The sequence below is a fragment of the Scophthalmus maximus genome, chromosome 14 (genome assembly GCF_022379125.1).
Source record: "Scophthalmus maximus strain ysfricsl-2021 chromosome 14, ASM2237912v1, whole genome shotgun sequence".
NCBI classification, from domain to species: domain Eukaryota; kingdom Metazoa; phylum Chordata; class Actinopteri; order Pleuronectiformes; family Scophthalmidae; genus Scophthalmus; species Scophthalmus maximus.
Window position 1 is genome coordinate 18,209,170 of NC_061528.1, and position 17,263 is coordinate 18,226,432.

A 17,263-nucleotide genomic window follows, 5' to 3' on the forward strand; every position below is an offset into this window, starting at 1 on the left:
ATTTTTACTTATTGGTATTTTTCCATGATGCAATTTTCGTGTTCAACAGCTCGACCCAACCAGCGGATAAAACATTTTTTTTTTTTTTCAAATGAGGCAACACTTCAAAAGTAGCCATTCAAACTGGGGAACCCTGTCCTTGACTTCTGTTCCAATCAATCGCTCCAAACCTAAAAAAAACTGAATCACTTCATACAGCCATCTTCAGTCCTCCCCTGCTCTCTCACTCACTCTTCAGCGGCATTCACATGAAATAAAATTGTGGGGTATGGCATCTTTGCGACCCTTCATTTGGCAGACAAGCATTTTTTGTTCTGTTTTCTATGATACCAGTCTTTTCCTCCTCTAACCTCTTGTACAGATGCTAAAGTTTTGTTTTTTATCACTATTGATCTTTCATGAACCCCTACTGACTTTGGCCTGATCCTTCGAGCTAAGCCTTTTCAAGAAACACTGCACATTCAGTGTCCCACATGCTCCAAGGACGCTGAAAGTCTGCCAGTGTGCATGGGTATTTTTTTCTTATTTTTTCCCGACACTAAAGATGCCCTGTGAAGTTTTCTTTTTTGTGAACTAAGTATTTCGGTGTTGCTCGCCGAAACGCGCTGTTGTTCCCCGTAGGTCTAACAAATGTGTCTGCGTTTCCCTTCTTTATGGAACACTTGGAAAGCATTTTTTATTCAACAGTGCAGTGTATATTTATCCTTTTTCAAAAACTTAGACCTGAAACCTTGAGGATAGTTTGCTGCTGTGAGAGTTCAATTCCCTAAACGTCTACTCACTATGTTGCAGTGAGACTAAAGTTTGCTTCCACTTTTTGTATTTACTTCATCTCATTGACTATATATATATATAAAAAAAAAAAATTTCATCATGCACAGTTCAGTCTTCGTGAACTTGAACTGCACCTTTGAGAGAAATTCAACATGTTAAGTCAATTTGAATTCGGAGGGATTGACCTCCTGTTCGGGGGAGGGAGTTGATGGTGTGCTTCCATGACCCTTGTTTGTATGATTGTATTCTTTAATGATGAAGGAGCTGCGTAGGCTTTAGTTTGGATTATTTGTTACCTTGGCAACAAGTACACTTCCCGGGCGCCCGGTATTGAAACACTGTATAAAGAACATATGCTGATTTACATTGCATACAGTAAATAATATTGAAGAATGGTACGTACATCAAAATCACCATGATACCAAATGCAATAAAATTATATCAAAAGCAAACACAGAATACCAACACTAAAGAATTAAGAGCTTTGCAGCAGTCATAAAGCAATAAGTCATTTTTTAATGAACTGTATGTTGCCGAGATGTCTGACAAAACCTTATTGTTTCTTGAAACAGTTTTAATGTTTTTAGTGGTCAAAATGGTCTGTTACTCACGGCACTACGTTTTCATAGCACTGATCTTTGAACTCTTGAAATCATTCGACAGAAACACAATATCTTTGAATACCGATAAAATTGTAATATGCACTGATAAAATAATTGAAGCATAGTTAAGTCGAAGGAGTTGAGGCCGTACTGTGTGGCTTGTGTAGCTTCGCAAGGCGGCGACTCCTTGAAATTAGATTACACTTGTTGTACATCTAATGTAACTAATTACAACATCAATTCAATAAATTACACCTAATTTATTTTCAGCAAATTGTTCCTAATTTACACATTTGGCCAGACACAAACTGAACTTATCGGAAAATTCCTCACAGACACAATACATTTGTTTTCTTCCGTCAGACGATCCGATCTCGCAGCGGAGTATCCACTTGCTGCTAAGTTTAGACTCTCACAGCACTCGGCGGAGGTTAGTCGGAGATCGTGGTCTGGTGCAAACGGAAAATCTCCTACGTGGTTAAGGTTCGGTAAAGTCACTGTGAAGCTTTTGTTGCGTAAACCACAGATGGGTCTGTGGATTAGCACTGGCTTGACCGTGGCTTACAGCAGGGCAACACTCTCTTCGCAGTTAGTGGTTCAGTTTAAAGCAACTCACTGCTCTTAACACTTAACCAAGAAGACAACCCCCCAAAAACAGATTTCTTTGACCGTACATGTCATTGACTCTCTCAGTCCATTCATTTTAAAACGACCATGTGCAGAATCGTCATGTTGTTTGTAAAACGTGACCGGCGAAATTCCACTATCAGTGTCTTCAGACCCTCAGCGGGTTGAGGGGGAAAGGGGGTCGCAACAGTCGCACGAGCCACATTGCATTTCAAGGTTTTACCACATCTACCACTACAAGTTGCAAACCGCAACCAACTGAGCCACCGACAGGGACACTTTATGGTGAGTCCATTTCCGGTTTCCTGCAGCACTGGAAATTCAACGCGAGTGCAATGTATTTTGGACCACAACCGTATTCACACGACGTAGCAAACATGGCGACTCACAAAGAAGCCGGTTCCACCTCGTGTAACCTTTGTGGCAAGTGTTTATACATATATGAACACATAGTTATCATAGTTTAACTAAACAAGAAAAGTGCATGGATACCAAGTTATTTAAAGCTCAAGCGCTAGTTCATTAAAAACTTTTCTTATTCCGCCCACAAATGACATGATTGACGAACTGAATTATTCAATGAACACTGAAAAACAAATCAGTTTAGCAAAAAAGAAAAAAAAAAAAGAATTCTAAAACATGCTACTACTTTGATTAAACACATTTGGTTCTGCGGTCAGTTTTCAACCCACAGATTGCAGCATATTCAGACTATGACTGGTCGGCCGCACTGGATGAGAAAGATCATGTTTGTGCCCCAGTAGAAATGTATTTTATTGAACCGAAGCTTATGTCATGAAAAGTATCAGTATCATGACAGCTTGCTGGTCCCGACTCCATTTGTTCTCATGGCGAAGATGAGGTCCCAATACTCCAGACGCTGTGTGTACCTATTCCTCTAAAGCCCTCTCAGTTGGGTACGCTTATGGAGCTGTGCTATTATACCCCCCCCCCCCCCCCCCCCCCCCCCCACGGTCCTGGGAGAGCCTCGTATGATCTCTGGCCCTGCGCGTTTTAGCGGATCGCTTTATCCTGCGGCTCGAGTTACACGGAGGCTGCTCCTCGGAGTGCTCGTCAGTGTACCTTTCACGGCCAAATTGCCGCGCAATTGGGCGAGCTCAGTGCGTTCGAGGGAGCTTTACACAGATTCAGCGGGAAGGCCTCGGAGAAGTCGACGGGATGCAAACGCCCTGAAGACTGGAATGGGAGAACATTCCCGGAGCGCCACTAGGGAAAGGTCCACAGCTGGGGGTGGTTATCATCGATGTGCTGTTGCAGAATAGGGGGAAATGCCTTGGTGCTCAAAGCCAGGACATCTTCCCTCCTCCTCCTCCTCCTCCTCCTCCTCCTCAGCATCCTCTTTTTTTTCCTGCTTTTTACATCTGACTCTCTGTATCCCTTCCTGCATTATCTTAAGAGAGACCTCATGTCGCTCAAACCCATCCCTCATAGCACACAATGTGTCTGACTGTACATACACGCACGCACACATACACGGGCAAATAGGCCTAGACACACACACACACACACACACACACACACACAAATATGCAGATGCACGCTTACTCAGCTAATGTCTGTGGCTGTGTGAGCCTCTGGTTAATAACTGCATTTTTTTTCTTTCTCCTCTGCAGATGCCGGCTCAGGCTCAGGAGACGACGGTAAGATTGCTCACCCTCCTCCTCCTCCTCCTCCTCCTCTTCTTCCTCCTCCTCTACTTTAACTCCACAAGCCATGCCTCTCTCATGCGGTTCTCTTTGCTCATTGTCTTTGTCCACTGAAAGCATGTCCTGCTGCAGTATTGCACTGCCAGACAAACATACAATGGGAACAGGAAGTCCAGAGTTATTTCGATTCACCAATGCAAAAAGTTCGACTTGAAGTTCAATGAGGACGCCTCATATGAAACTTTTTTTTCTCTCCATCAGTTCACTTTCAAGCTGTACATGTTTGTCCATAGACGGGAGGTGTTTCAGTTATTTTGTCCACCCCATTTGTGTCAGTGTGGAAAAGCTCGATAACAAAAGCACCTCACGGTTCCACAGCTGCACAAAACCTGCAGCCTCCCAAATCATTATTAGTGTTGAATCGACACCTCTGACACTGTTGTTTTGGACACAAACGGAACATTCTGATCTTCTGGAAGTTGAAGTTGTGAGCAACACCAACTTTGGTCTTGCAAGCACGGAGTTCACTATATTCACAATATGCCCGAGTTATGTAAATCAAATGTGAGACAGAAAAACATTTTCAGTCACGATCGTCGCTCTTTAATATCCACTTCAATGTTTCCGTGGGTTTACTTCTGCCTTTGCATGGAGACTGCAGTGTGAGAATGGAACACCTGTCAATCAAATGATCTTGCTTACATCATAGAGTTTAAAATGTAGTTATTTATTTTTGCTCACAGCGACTGCAAAATCAAATGTGAGACAGAAAAACATTTTCAGTCACGATCGTCGCTCTTTAATATCCACTTCAATGTTTCCGTGGGTTTATTAATTTTGGTCAGGGTCACTTCTGCCTTTGCATGGAGACTGCAGTGTGAGAATGGAACAACTGTCAATCAAATGATCTTGCTTACATCATAGAGTTTAAAATGTATTTGTTTATTTTTTCTCACAGCGACTGCAGTAGATGATAGTGCACCTTTGAGAGATAATTATAATAATAAATTTAATCTGTGACGGATTTTCTGTTCGAGCCATTCTTACACTTTTTGCAAGCTTATTGTCATACCATCATGGAAGTTCATGCGGGACATTATTGGATTGTTTTTTTCGTTCTTGCAATTAATGAACAGCGGAGCTGGAAGATGTGAGTTTAGAGGGGCTGATAAGCGTGTGAGAGTTTATTGACACGAGATGGAAAAAAAGCGGAGGGCTATGACTGCCTTTTTTTTTATGAATAGCTTTTCTGAGCGACTAATCGTGTAAAACCCCCAGCTGATTAATAATGCGTCATTCAACCGAGACTCTGACTTGTCGCCTAATTGCCAAACAAGACTCGGCTCTAACATCGGCACAGACGGGACACAGTCGGCCGTCGCGTTTATCTGTGAGTTTTGCTCGTACGCGCGCACATGCTGTATTTGCACTCGTCCTCCTGCGTGTTTACCCCGTGCTGTTACTTCATTAACTCTCATGCATGAGGATGCACCGAGCATATATGAGAGAGAGATTGGAAAAAGAGATGAGTCGCCCCCCCCCCCCCCCCCCCAAAAAAAAGAAAAAAGACGGCAGACAGATGGATGAACGAGCGGAAATGAAACTGGTGCTAGGTCAACAAGAGGGGCAGACCGAGACAGGGAGAGAGGGAGATGGAGAAGGAGAGGATGAACAAAGCAATGGCCCGAGGAAAGTCGCAAAAAGAGATAACGGGATTGAGGAAGCGAGAAGGCGAGTCTTGCGGCGATGGAGGACTGACAGCGATAGGAGACGGCGGTAAGGAGGAACAAAATAAACATACATTTCCGTGTGCATCCTCTGAATGAAATATTTACATTAAACGGGATTATCTGAAGAGGATCCTTGTGACGCTGCAGGCTAAGAGGCATAACCTAAACCTGCATTACACGTTGGCACGAGGATCGTCGTACAGGATATTCCCCTTCAGCAAGTCCAGATTTCGAATACATTTTCAATTAATCAAAGTGCCCTGGCAGACATACAGGAGGGTGATTGTGGGGCTAGTTGACAGTTGTCTTTCCCCAGTTGGTCATCAGTCTATAGCGTATCCGTATCATACGGAGAATACCAGTAGGAACCGTTGAACAAGGCAGTTTCCTTCTGTCCTCTTGAGTTTCTTGAATTATTTGTTTTATGCCATACTCCACTAACGGATGGGGGGCATAATTTCCCCCCCCCTCTTTATTAATGCAATTCCTTCTATTCCATGTCTTCCTTATTAACCAGTGAGAATGCCTGTTTTAGTTTTTTTTTGTAAGGAAAAAGGACAATATCATGCACTGTGTACGTCGTCACGGGGTGTGGTCGTAAAAGGAGTGTGTTTTTTCTACAAACACACAAAGCCAAACATTTAGTTCAATTGGGAGCTAGCATTGCCTAAAAATAACGAGGCGCGACGGGGGCCGAGTGTGAAACGCTCATTGTGGAGAAACTAAGACGGGTCTCTTGGCCAAACGCCGTCTGTCCCTGTGTGACACCATGAATAGACTCCCAACACGCCATTCGCTCCACAGTTGGCTCCCTGCTACCACAATAGCAAATAAAGTTGGTAAAAGAATGATGTGCCTATAAATAGTGAAATGTACAGAAGGAAAATAGAAGTTTGGAAAAATAATAGAGGGTCAATGCAGTTTGCCGGTGCTGGACAACAAAGCAGACGCTCTGACTATGTCGGCTTAAGTTGCTCTCTCACATTTAGCCTATACATGTCCAGGTCAGGAGCTGCCTGTCCCCGTCGCCGACATCGCCATAAAGCGTGAAGGACTACTTCACGAAGTGGAATAATTCTTTCTATCCCGGGGAGCGTTTTTTGAAAGGAAGGCGCACTTACTCGAAAAGAAGAAGAAAAAAGATTTTGACGTTGAAGAATAGCAGTCGGCTGACAAGACTTTCAGGGGGGGCGGCCCAACGCCGAGTATCCTCGTCTACAAGTTCCACACATTTATCCTCCGGTAGCAAAACCTGTGGAGCCGTGAGGAGAGAAAGAAATACAACACCAGAAATGTTCCTTGTGTGTACAACAACCCATGAGGCCACAGATTGACTGAAGACATTGCCGGTGGTATAGTAATGCATCAGGCAGGGGAAGGATGAAGAATTTAGAGTCGTTTTACACCTTTCAAATAGGTCGCCGAGTTTAGAAAGTTTATTTCCCTTTTCTTTTCTTTGCTCAGCATGGACGCTTCACCTTCCGAGACCCCTCGGTGGTTCGAAGCAGGAGCTTGAGGACTGCCCTTATTCTCAAACTGTCAGATAAATATGAGGAATCGATCACTCAAGAGGAAAAGAGACAATTAAGGAAAAACAGCTCGGGGGCACAGAGGGCATGTGAGCAGCATTGGAGCGAGAGGGGAGAGGCGAGGGCAGGGAGGAGGAGGAGGAACACAAACACACCTCATAGAGATAGAATTGTGGCGGAGGTCAGAAGAGATGGGAAGATACGGGCGAGGGGCGGAGGGAGGAGGGAGGAGGGGGCCGGGCGGAGGTGGAGGAAGAGAGCTGCTGGTGTTTTATGAGCAGGGGAGAAGGTTAAAGAAAGTGGCTGTAAAAGGGCGAGGAGGACTCCTGTTGAGGAAACCAGCAGTGGGGAGCCGTCCCGCTAAAAAACAAATGTATTTTAATGGCCAATGATCAATCTACACACATAAAACTTGGGTCAGCCGCGTAGTTTGCCGGTTTGCCATTGGTTGCGTAGTCTGTGTGTGTGTTTGTGCGTCTTTGCATGTGTGCAGACTAGCCGCGTTGCATTCACGTGTGCACTCAGACAGCGCATTCTCTCGTGTATTGGCGTCCTCTATCTGAAAAGTGAGGACGCGTGCGCGCGCTGCTGTCGGATGCAGTCACCACGTGAGCCTGGGCACATGGCTCCTTCGGCCAGAATCGGACTTTGGTCAAAATCAAACTGTGAAGTGGAGGAATTGAATTGCGCTCACGTGGCAGGACGAAGGGCAACCCAAGCCTTCGATTGCCAATTCTTGTCCAAGTATAGAGGAGTCAGATTGAGATTCGTGACCACGATTCTTGACTTTGCGATATCACCGGAGAGATGCTTTTAGCCATGCTGTCACGGACGGAGGTGACGCTCCTGTCGCCACTCTAGTTAAGACTTCAATTTCTCGACGACCATCGGTCGGAGCGCCAAAGAAGCTTTGTACAGGCAGTGGTAGCAATTTGTGAAATCACGTCAGGACCATGGACAGCTTCCAGAGGGGAGGGGGGGGCGAAGGAGCGGCTACCGCTGCTGCCCGGAGGTCTGTGGTTGGGACGAGGAGCACTGAGTCGTCCGCCCTCGCTGGCGGGAGACGGGAGCGAGGATAGAGAAGGGGATGACGTTGTGTCGTCCATAAGCTATTAATTACGTCGTCTTCAGCAACTGTACCAGTTTGCAGTAATCCACGCACAGTTTGCGCACAGGCACATAAAACCCTCCCACATGAGAGCAAGGGAGCTTGAGTCTTTGTGTTTATGTTATGTAATCTTACTGGTTACCATTCCTGTGGAGTTTAAATATTGAAAGTCTTTTTAACAATTTCCTCACTATACACACATAATGACTCTGCTCCCCATATTTCACGCTTTATTACATTTTTACTATTGTTCTTACATTTATTGTGCTAATCTGTGCAATATCATATTATCATTATTAAGATCTGAGCAATATATCCATTATTTATTCATCCATCACAATCTACCTGCTCTTGTTTTAGGTTTTACGATGAATGTTGGAAATACGACGTGGATGTGGTCGACTGTGTATATGTCTGTGTTTTTTTATGTTATACATATGAAATGTTATCTCCTATTTTGTAGGCATTTGGCCCAAATCTTGACTTGAACACGGCCTGTTCAAATCATATTTTGCGAACCGAGTACAACTATGTCCTTGAGGTCTGTGCCTTCTTTGTGGCCTTTTCTATTCAATATTAAGCATCTACTTTTGCAAAATCCGGTTGCAGTCCTAAATTAGTCCCATAAAGAGCCCAGCGCGAACACTGCTTAGGAGCATGCAGGACACGCCAGCCTCAAGTCCCAAGCCATGCTCGGTGGGCTCATGTGACCACCGGCATTAAAGTGACCTAATTTCCCTGCCGTTTCGAAGGATAACTCTTATCTAAATTAAGTGCTCCGTCAAGGTCAAAACACTGTCCCGTAACTTATCAGAGCCATTTTTCAGTTTGAATGGTTAAAAAACGAGTCCATTATGAGTCCTTAGCGGCAGAAAGAGAGCATCGGGATTGCCTGCAGTCTAATTACCAGTATTTATGGGGCATTCAGGGAAGTGTCTTCTTCTGTCTTTTCGACCACCTGATTGCCTTTCTGTGTCTCTCTCATCGCCTTTGTTTGGGCTGAGACTTTTTAAGCACCTCCGTAAAATCAAGGATATTGAAATCACTATCCTGCCGTCACTTCTTGTGATAGACAGAATCTTTGGATAGATAACAAAGTTAGATTTGTATATGTATATGTACCAAGCCCCTTCTTCACGCTTTATTTTCCCTTTACTTTTTCTGAGTGTTGACTAATGAAAAGATAAACACTGCACTTGGCTTAATCGAAATACAATAGTGCGATCGGGGTAATTAATCTAATGATCAGACCCACAACACTATGGATTTGCGAGCACTTCATTAATTTGAATTAAGGGCGAGACTCCGCTACGGCGCAATTATGAATTCAATTTCAATTGATCTCCCTTGGCCGGTTTACAGCAATGCACAAAATATTGTTATATTGACTCTCCAAAATGTTGTGGTGCAGCATATTCAACATCAAAATATATTATTTTGAGAATAATGAATAGTGTTCTCTGCTGATACTGTCCCTAGATCTGGGTTCTGTATGCAGGGAGTAGATGCAAAAGCACATGACCATCAAATTACCTCATTTGCCTGGTCCGAAATTATCGGAAGTTAGAATAGAAAAGAATAGAATGGAGTAGAATAGACTGGTGTGTTACTGAGGCAAAATAGCTGACCGACCTGCCGTTCCCGTGGTGACCGTTCCACCCATCCATTCCTGCCTCAGCAGCCTCCACAATGAAGAACTGCTGCCCTAGTCACACTGCTATTGCTATGGTAACCAACTTAGAGGTTTAGGGAAGTGAGTAATCTAATCTTCCCACTTTGTGGCATAACGATAAGACTCACCACTGCCAGCCCACCCGTGTGTGTGTGTGTGTGTTTGTGTGTGTGTGTGTGTGTGTGTTTGTTTGTGTGTGTGTGTGTGATGTGTGTCCTATTTGGTCATTCTCTGCTGCATGTCTTACTCACACACACGCGCGCACGCTCACGCGCACACGCACAAATACACAGAACCTATCTTGCCAATATGTTCCACCCTAATAGGCAGGTGAAAGCCGAAGGGCAGATAGGCTTCCAGCCCTGTTGAAAAGTCTGAACCTTACTGAGGTTGACATTCTGCACCAATATCCTATTTTGGAGTTTGGAATTGAATGATGTTCGTGCACAAAAAATATATATATTTTATCACATACAGAAATCTTTTCTGTAATCACAAATCTTTCACTCCCATTACGAAAGAGCCCTTGACATATATGCAGGATGAGCAGCTGTCATCGGAGGCAACATCTCAATTTTTTTTTTTGTCACATTCAGGCATTTCATTAGAACATTAATTAGACACGCCTAGTGATTATGATTTGTTGATTGTTAATCAGTGAAGATCCCTATACGTAAAGCAGGAAGAAAGGGTGTGGAGGCTGATGCCAAGATGGATGTGTGCACTGCTGCACTCATACAGGTGACTGGAGTGTGTTATAATTAATCAGGATCTTTCCCTGACCTGAACCAAGTTTTTCAGTAGAATAAGCTTAACTGCAGTGTGTTTGCCATAACCACAATCCTTCCATAACCCTAATGAATGTGCATTGCTTGTGCAATGTGAGATATGTGCATTGCTCAAAAATTTGGATTGTTTAATAACCTTTCCATTGACTGTGACTTCTATTTCGTTATCAGGTTGGCATTACGTTAGTCTGCAGGTTGCTCCACTTATGGTTGCCAGTGCTCAAGAATGACCACTGTCACTCCACACGTACACTATGTCTGACTGTGGAAATTAGAGTCCAACATGGCTGATCTCTGATAATTTCTTTTACCTCAACCAAAACCTCCTAAAATTTCGCATTCAGATTAAGCAGGACAATATATTTCTTTAAAACCTTGCTGACTACAGATTTCTAGTATACAACTTCAAAACCATGAACACAATATATTGTGAATGTCAAACATGTACAAGGTTTCCATGACCACAAATATGAAAAAAGAAGAGGAGCTTCATACATTAAATGATTTATAAGAACAACTGGAATGACTGGACTTTGTGCTCATACAATTTGGGACATGGAGGACTTTGTTTCTGTCATGGTTGAGGATTCGGGCACACTTCTACCTGCAACATAGTGACCCATAATTTACGATTGGCTAATGCGACTGTGTGAAAACTAGTTAGTGTAGCTTCGTTAAGAATAGAGACAAGCTGTCATACAACCCAGGTTGGTATAGTTCTGTGCAAAAGAGGATTGTGCCTGCAGCGTGAAAGTTAATTTAAAACACTAAAAAGGAACACATTTTAAACCCGGCAGCTCTGTGCATGACACACACAGCCTAGGTTAATGCATGTCATTCCCAGTAAGGCTTTACTGAAAATGATGTTTTCATTTGTACATATTAAGTCACTTTGGATAAACATCTGCCAAACAGCTGGTCAACCTTTCCCTAAAGTTATATTCAGATTCGCGCTGCTGATGGTGAGATAAAGATAGAGTGTTTTGGACAACATGTTGCATACATAGCCAGCCTCATTTCGCACAGGCTACAGAACACGGAGGGGGATGAAGAGCATATGAGGTTTATTATAATGCCCGTGAAGTTGAATCAGATCTATCCGATGGTCTCACGCATCATACATTAAGGAAGAAGCACACGAGAAAGGCTCGGCCGATAAGCCTTTATTTTGGCACAGGGATAACGCTGTAATCTAGACCGAGAGGGATAGGATCTGCAAATGAGATGGAAGCGGAGTCGTTAGATCCCTTCATCCATTCACCCCCACATTTTCCATCTCTCAAGTCTGCTGCTTTTGCTTTTCCTTCGCCTCTCCACGGGAATGTATCCAATCATGCCACTCTGAAGTTATTATTAAAAATTCCTTTGCCTCCGTGTGAGTGTGTGTGTGTGTGTGTGTGTGTGCAGCAGAGGCTCTGAATGAAATGAGTTTGGGGTGGGGCAGCGGTAAGGTTCCGACAGCGCAGGCAGTGTGTAAGTGGCGAGTGGCAGCCGCCGCGTGTCAGAGCCATCAGTGGAGATGGGTGAAAAGTGACGAGAATAGCGGGGTCACCTTCGGGCCAGCCCCCACTCTCCCCAGCGTCGGGGATTTTATTGTCATGTATTTTTTGTCATTCTGAAAATAATGGAACAGGGCTGAGAGGGAGGGCGGCGCGGCAGGGGAGGAAGATTGCACCAAATCGAGGCCCGCAGAATAGGGAGGGATGGACAGATATTGGGATAGAGAGGGCGAGATGATTGGCGTTTTTTTTTTTTCTATAATGGCAGGGTTTGACTGGGATTAAGAGAGGAAACAGGGGAATCCGAGAGTCACTTTGCGAATGAATTTGAGGTGTGTGTGCGTGCGTGTGTGAGGGGGCTATTTTTTTCTTTGCAGAGGCATTTTAAATGGCGAGGGATGTGAACTGCCCCTTCCGGCAGGAGCGTAAACTCACGTTCAGCATCTGTGAGCCTTCATATCTGACACGGGAAAAATGGATTGTAAAAGTGCACGTGCAGCTGCGGTTGCTCATAATGTCAAAACAAGCAGTGGGTAATAAAAAGAAAGACAGATCGTATCTTCAATTTCCTGGAAAACATGGCATATAGTGTATATCAGCCAAGTGATATTCAGTTATAGTGTGTCATAACCAGCTGCTGTACACACACACACGCACACACACACAGAACACACACGTACAGTGTGTCTGTCATGTCCGCAAAGGGTGTACTCAGGAAAACAGATAGGATGTCCCAGATAACTGACGGCTCGTAATCCTTCATGCCGGTGCAGCGGAGACACCCACTCGCCCTTTTGGCCTTTCCCTGGGGATTTCAGGTCATGCTGTCTTATGTAAGTCACATTTGTACAGTAAGGCTGGTCTTCCACTCTGATTCTGTGTGTGATTTAAAAATGCAGTTATAATTAACGCTATCAGTACTGTTTTACCAAATTTATTTTCAACATCACATGCTTGCAGTCGCCATGGTGATACACTCGAGACCCCCCCCCCCCATTTCTTTTTCTAGATATTGGTTACCAGCTCGTGCTCCTTTTAGAGTTGCTCATTCCGCAGATCATTTTATACAACTTACGGCTCGGTCAAATCCCAGATTTCCGTAATTACGCCAGCTGTCATTTCCTTTGTCACTGGAGAGCAAGCACAGCTCATTACAGCCTGTACCTGTGCCTGGATTCTGCAAGAGAAGCAATTTCATCTAAGGGCTCACAGAGATACACTGGGCTCAACTCCAGTACGGAAGGAAGGAAGGAAGGGAGGAAGGAAGGAAGGAAATTTGGTCTTGTGATCTCTGGTGGGTCATTCAAGCAAGGAAAGGAACAATTTCTCATTTGCCTGAAGATAATTGCAGCAGTGAGTATTCTGCTGATGTGCAGTTGAGCAGTTACGAGACACAGGTCCTTTTGTAATGATCAAACAGAAGGCTCAGTTTGAGGCCGAATGCCACTTATTTTCTTGATTGATTTGGTCGATACAATGTAAGAAAATGAAACAAAGATACTTGTATCCTCATATGTGACGCACGCAAAAAAATCCAACAAAATGGGGACACTTCTGAGCAGCATGGAGATATGAGCTGAGAACGGTGTTAGAGAACAAGATGATACCACACATTCACAGCTGTATCCACTGAGGTGAAGATGAAAACTGTGGGCAACTCCCCCAGCTCCCATCACAGAAACTAATGAACTTGTATATGCCCCTGCAACAGTAATCCTGGAGATTCATTACTTGGAGATCAAGAATGCAGCATGAAGACAGTGCTCCTCATAGAGAAGAGAATGTTGAAAGGCAGTTAAAACAAAACCCAGAGGGATCATTAGGTCCCTGATGGAGAGGAAGTACAACAAGATGTCCAGAGTCCAAGTGAGGCTCTAAAGAATGCCAAACAGAGGCACAGCTCTGGCTGTGAAGACATGGACCGTAGAAGCTGAGGAGGAATGGCCTGTTCTCCAAAGACCCATCCAGGGGGGTGTACTCCCAGATGTAAGGGAAATAATGGCGCAAAGATGGAACCTCCCAGAGCTGTCACTGGCTAATACTGGATGGACATAAGGGAGAAAAAGGCATCGGACCACACCAGTGCCAAGAGCAGACAACTGCGAGGAACTAAAAGCAGATCCCCCCTTGGAACCACAAATTGGTGTGCTGCTACCACAAGCAGTCACCAAGACTGGCTAACTCGAGTGGGACATCTGGATCAGGAAGGATGCCAACAAGGCTACAACACCTTCATACTACGAGCCGATGACCTACCTATCCACAACATGGAAGCTCCTCTCAGGCAACAAAGCAGCTTAGCTGTGTCCAACTATTAGTTTACGCATGAGCAACTCCGAGAAGGGCACTGGAAAAAAAACTCTGGAGGGTCAAAGCACTTGTTACTGGTCAATAGAGCAATCACCTAAGCCTCGAAGACCAGGCAGACCAACCCGAGCACCGCCTGGATTGACCACAGGAAAGCCTATGAATCAGTGCCCCACACGTGGATAATAGTGTGCTTGGCGCTATTCTGATAACCTTCATTAAGGTCTCAATTTGGCTGTGGAAACACAACACAGGAAGGCAAATCCAAGGTCATTGCACAACTCACCAAGTGCGGCATGTGCCACATGTACACCATGTAGTGGTCATCAGAAACCCAGCTGGAATAGTAAGATGGCCACCGGAGGGGATAGATGCCAATGATGAAAACCAAAACTCCTCACAAAGCATGGAGGGTTGTCCAGTAACAAGAGACTCTACAAGCAACAAAAAAAAGGGAGGGACGGGGTTAGTGAGTCTTTGCTACGATCCAGGATGGAATGATAAGTATCCATTAATACATTAGGAAGACGGCCCCCTGGGATGAACCGCTAAGAGCGAGCCTCAGGCACATGCAGTATATACTGTATATCAATCATTTACAGCACATCAATCAAGTACACGTATATCAATCTACTGCGTTTTCCTTTGCATCTGTGTCTGTAATGTTTCCCTCATAATGTAAATACTGTTTGAATCCCCATAAAGCAGGACAGCCATTTGTGATTCGTTTCATCGACGGTGCAAATGAGCTTTTCAAACCCACTCTCTTGAGTCCTTCGGCAGTGTGGTGCCCCATATGTAAACATCTGAAGGCTGTTTATTTATGAGCTTCAACCGTCATCACACTCATCTCAGGATGAGTGGGTGAATCTCTTGTGGCAACAACATGTGTGTGCGTGTGTGCCTGTGTGTGTGTGTGTGTGTGTGTGTGTGTGTGTGTGTGTGTGTGTGTGTGTTTGTGTATGGGAGGGGGCTTTGTGTTTTGAGAGCAAAACTTATACGATGTGCTTTGGGAAACCCCAGTGTGGCTGGCAGTTTGTTTACATCAGGGAGACTGATCATTTTGAGCGTTAAATTGGTGACTTGATAGTAAAGGGACAGTTGACGAGTGTATTTACTCGCCGAAATTGCCTCCACAGGAGCAGCGTGAGAGCGCTCAGATTGAAAGCGCCGATTGAAGTGAAGGCTTGCAAAAAAAAAAGAGGAAAAATCCGCAAAGGCATCTGATTATTATGATAAATTGTGAGAGAAAAAAATTATTATCTTTGAATAAAAAGACTGGCAGAGATCGAATCACATGCATGACAAACCTTGTCTTTTGTCCTCAAAAAGCATAGTGTGGCTTCACCACGGGACATGTAGTGGATTGGTGATAAGCTCCCGTACACGATCAGCTGCCGCCATCACAAAATGGCAGCCGCCGCACGCACTGCATCTCCCAGAATGCATCACCATACGAACAGGTGCCACCTAAATGACGCAGGGGATGAGAAATTGAAGAGGGCGCAGAGGGATAGAGAGCACGTGGCTGGAAGGAGCTGGGCCAACAGTATCTGAGGACACATGAAGATTCCTTGTTGCAGGACGAGCTTCACAGAAGAAATCGCCGCTCCATACCCTCCTATTGTCACAGATTGGGATAAATGAATGAGGTGTTGTTGACCAGCTGATCGTTACATGCGTATTATGCAGGTGCTGACTGTAAGGCCATCATATCTTTCGCTTCTATCCCCTTGAACTGTGATTAATTGACTGTGTCGCACAGTACCATATTATATAAAAACACAAGAATGTGCTTTGTTTTGTAAGCTCCTTTTTTCTGTTGGAATGTTGCCCAGGCATATTTTTCCCTGCGGCACGTTTCACTGCCACAGAGACGGCCGTCAGACGGTCGTCCCTCCAGCATGTTCACCCAACTCCACAGACGACGATGAAGTTCCTTTATACACTTTTTTTCCAGACAGACAGTTCCAGTGCCAGCGTGGAGATGGTACCTAATCCCGAAAAAGTTATTTGTGTTTCCGTAGCCAAAGAACCAGCTCTTGGCCACTAAGACTGGTTGGAGAGCAGCACCAACACACTTTGCTGGTCCAGAACCATGAGCTGCTTACATCAGGGGATGGGCGCTGGATTATTGTGACCAACCAGACCAAGAACAACTTTGTATCTGCCATTTTAAAACATTTGGAAATGTTTAAAATAGACTCAAAATGTTTAGATGCCAATTAGGACTCACAACGCCAGGAGCATCATTGAAAAGAGACAATGTCGTCTGCCATAGCTGTTGTGCTTTGCAATAGCGTTGCTGAGGGAGCGGAGATGTAAACCGATGTATGAAATAGGGTCATGACGTAGGTATGCATTGGTGGAAAGGGGCTAAGTTAGTTACTAAGTTTAGCTGGAGGATCAACAGAAGACTTCTGGTGGTTCCAAACGGCTTCCATTTCATAAATAATGAGGCCGGTGGGCTCCTGAGAACACTGTAAGGCTGTAGAAATGGTATTTGTGTGTGTGTTTGTGTGTTTAAGTTCTAGATGCATCTCATGTAAAATTAAAGCAACCAGGATGAGTTCCTCTTTATCAATTCATCATTATCAACAAATTCTCTAAACACCTTTTCACATGGTCATTATAGGTTATTCCATGTAGAGGGATGGGCATTAATGGCAGTTCCATCCATGTAAAATCGAATCCATGACGTCTCACTGCACGTCAAAAGCCAGTCTAACTAACACATGAATGCAGCTTTAGGCACACTCACGGCTCACTTCTTTTCATAGTAACATGAGAACTACACGTCATGTGGAGTGTTGCCGTGATGCATAGACTAAATAAATATTCCATATTATCATTTTGTTGGTTACTGTGCTGGAATAGGTGCTGTCAGATATCTAGGCCAGTGACCACCTGCTCCTACCTTCTCCCATCGTCCCTTCACTCATATCCTCCGCACCCTAATA

General features: G+C 44.4%; 1 protein-coding gene across 2 annotated transcripts in view; it reads left to right on the forward strand.

Moving 5' to 3' along the window:
• tmeff2a (transmembrane protein with EGF-like and two follistatin-like domains 2a) overlaps nt 1-17,263 on the forward strand; it is a 100,200-nt gene that overhangs the window by 45,517 nt on the left and 37,420 nt on the right. For both annotated transcript variants that reach the window (XM_035604792.2, XM_035604791.2), the window contains exon 4: nt 3,638-3,664. In XM_035604792.2, the coding sequence (XP_035460685.1) occupies nt 3,638-3,664 (27 nt within the window). The remainder of the gene's footprint in view (nt 1-3,637; nt 3,665-17,263) is intronic.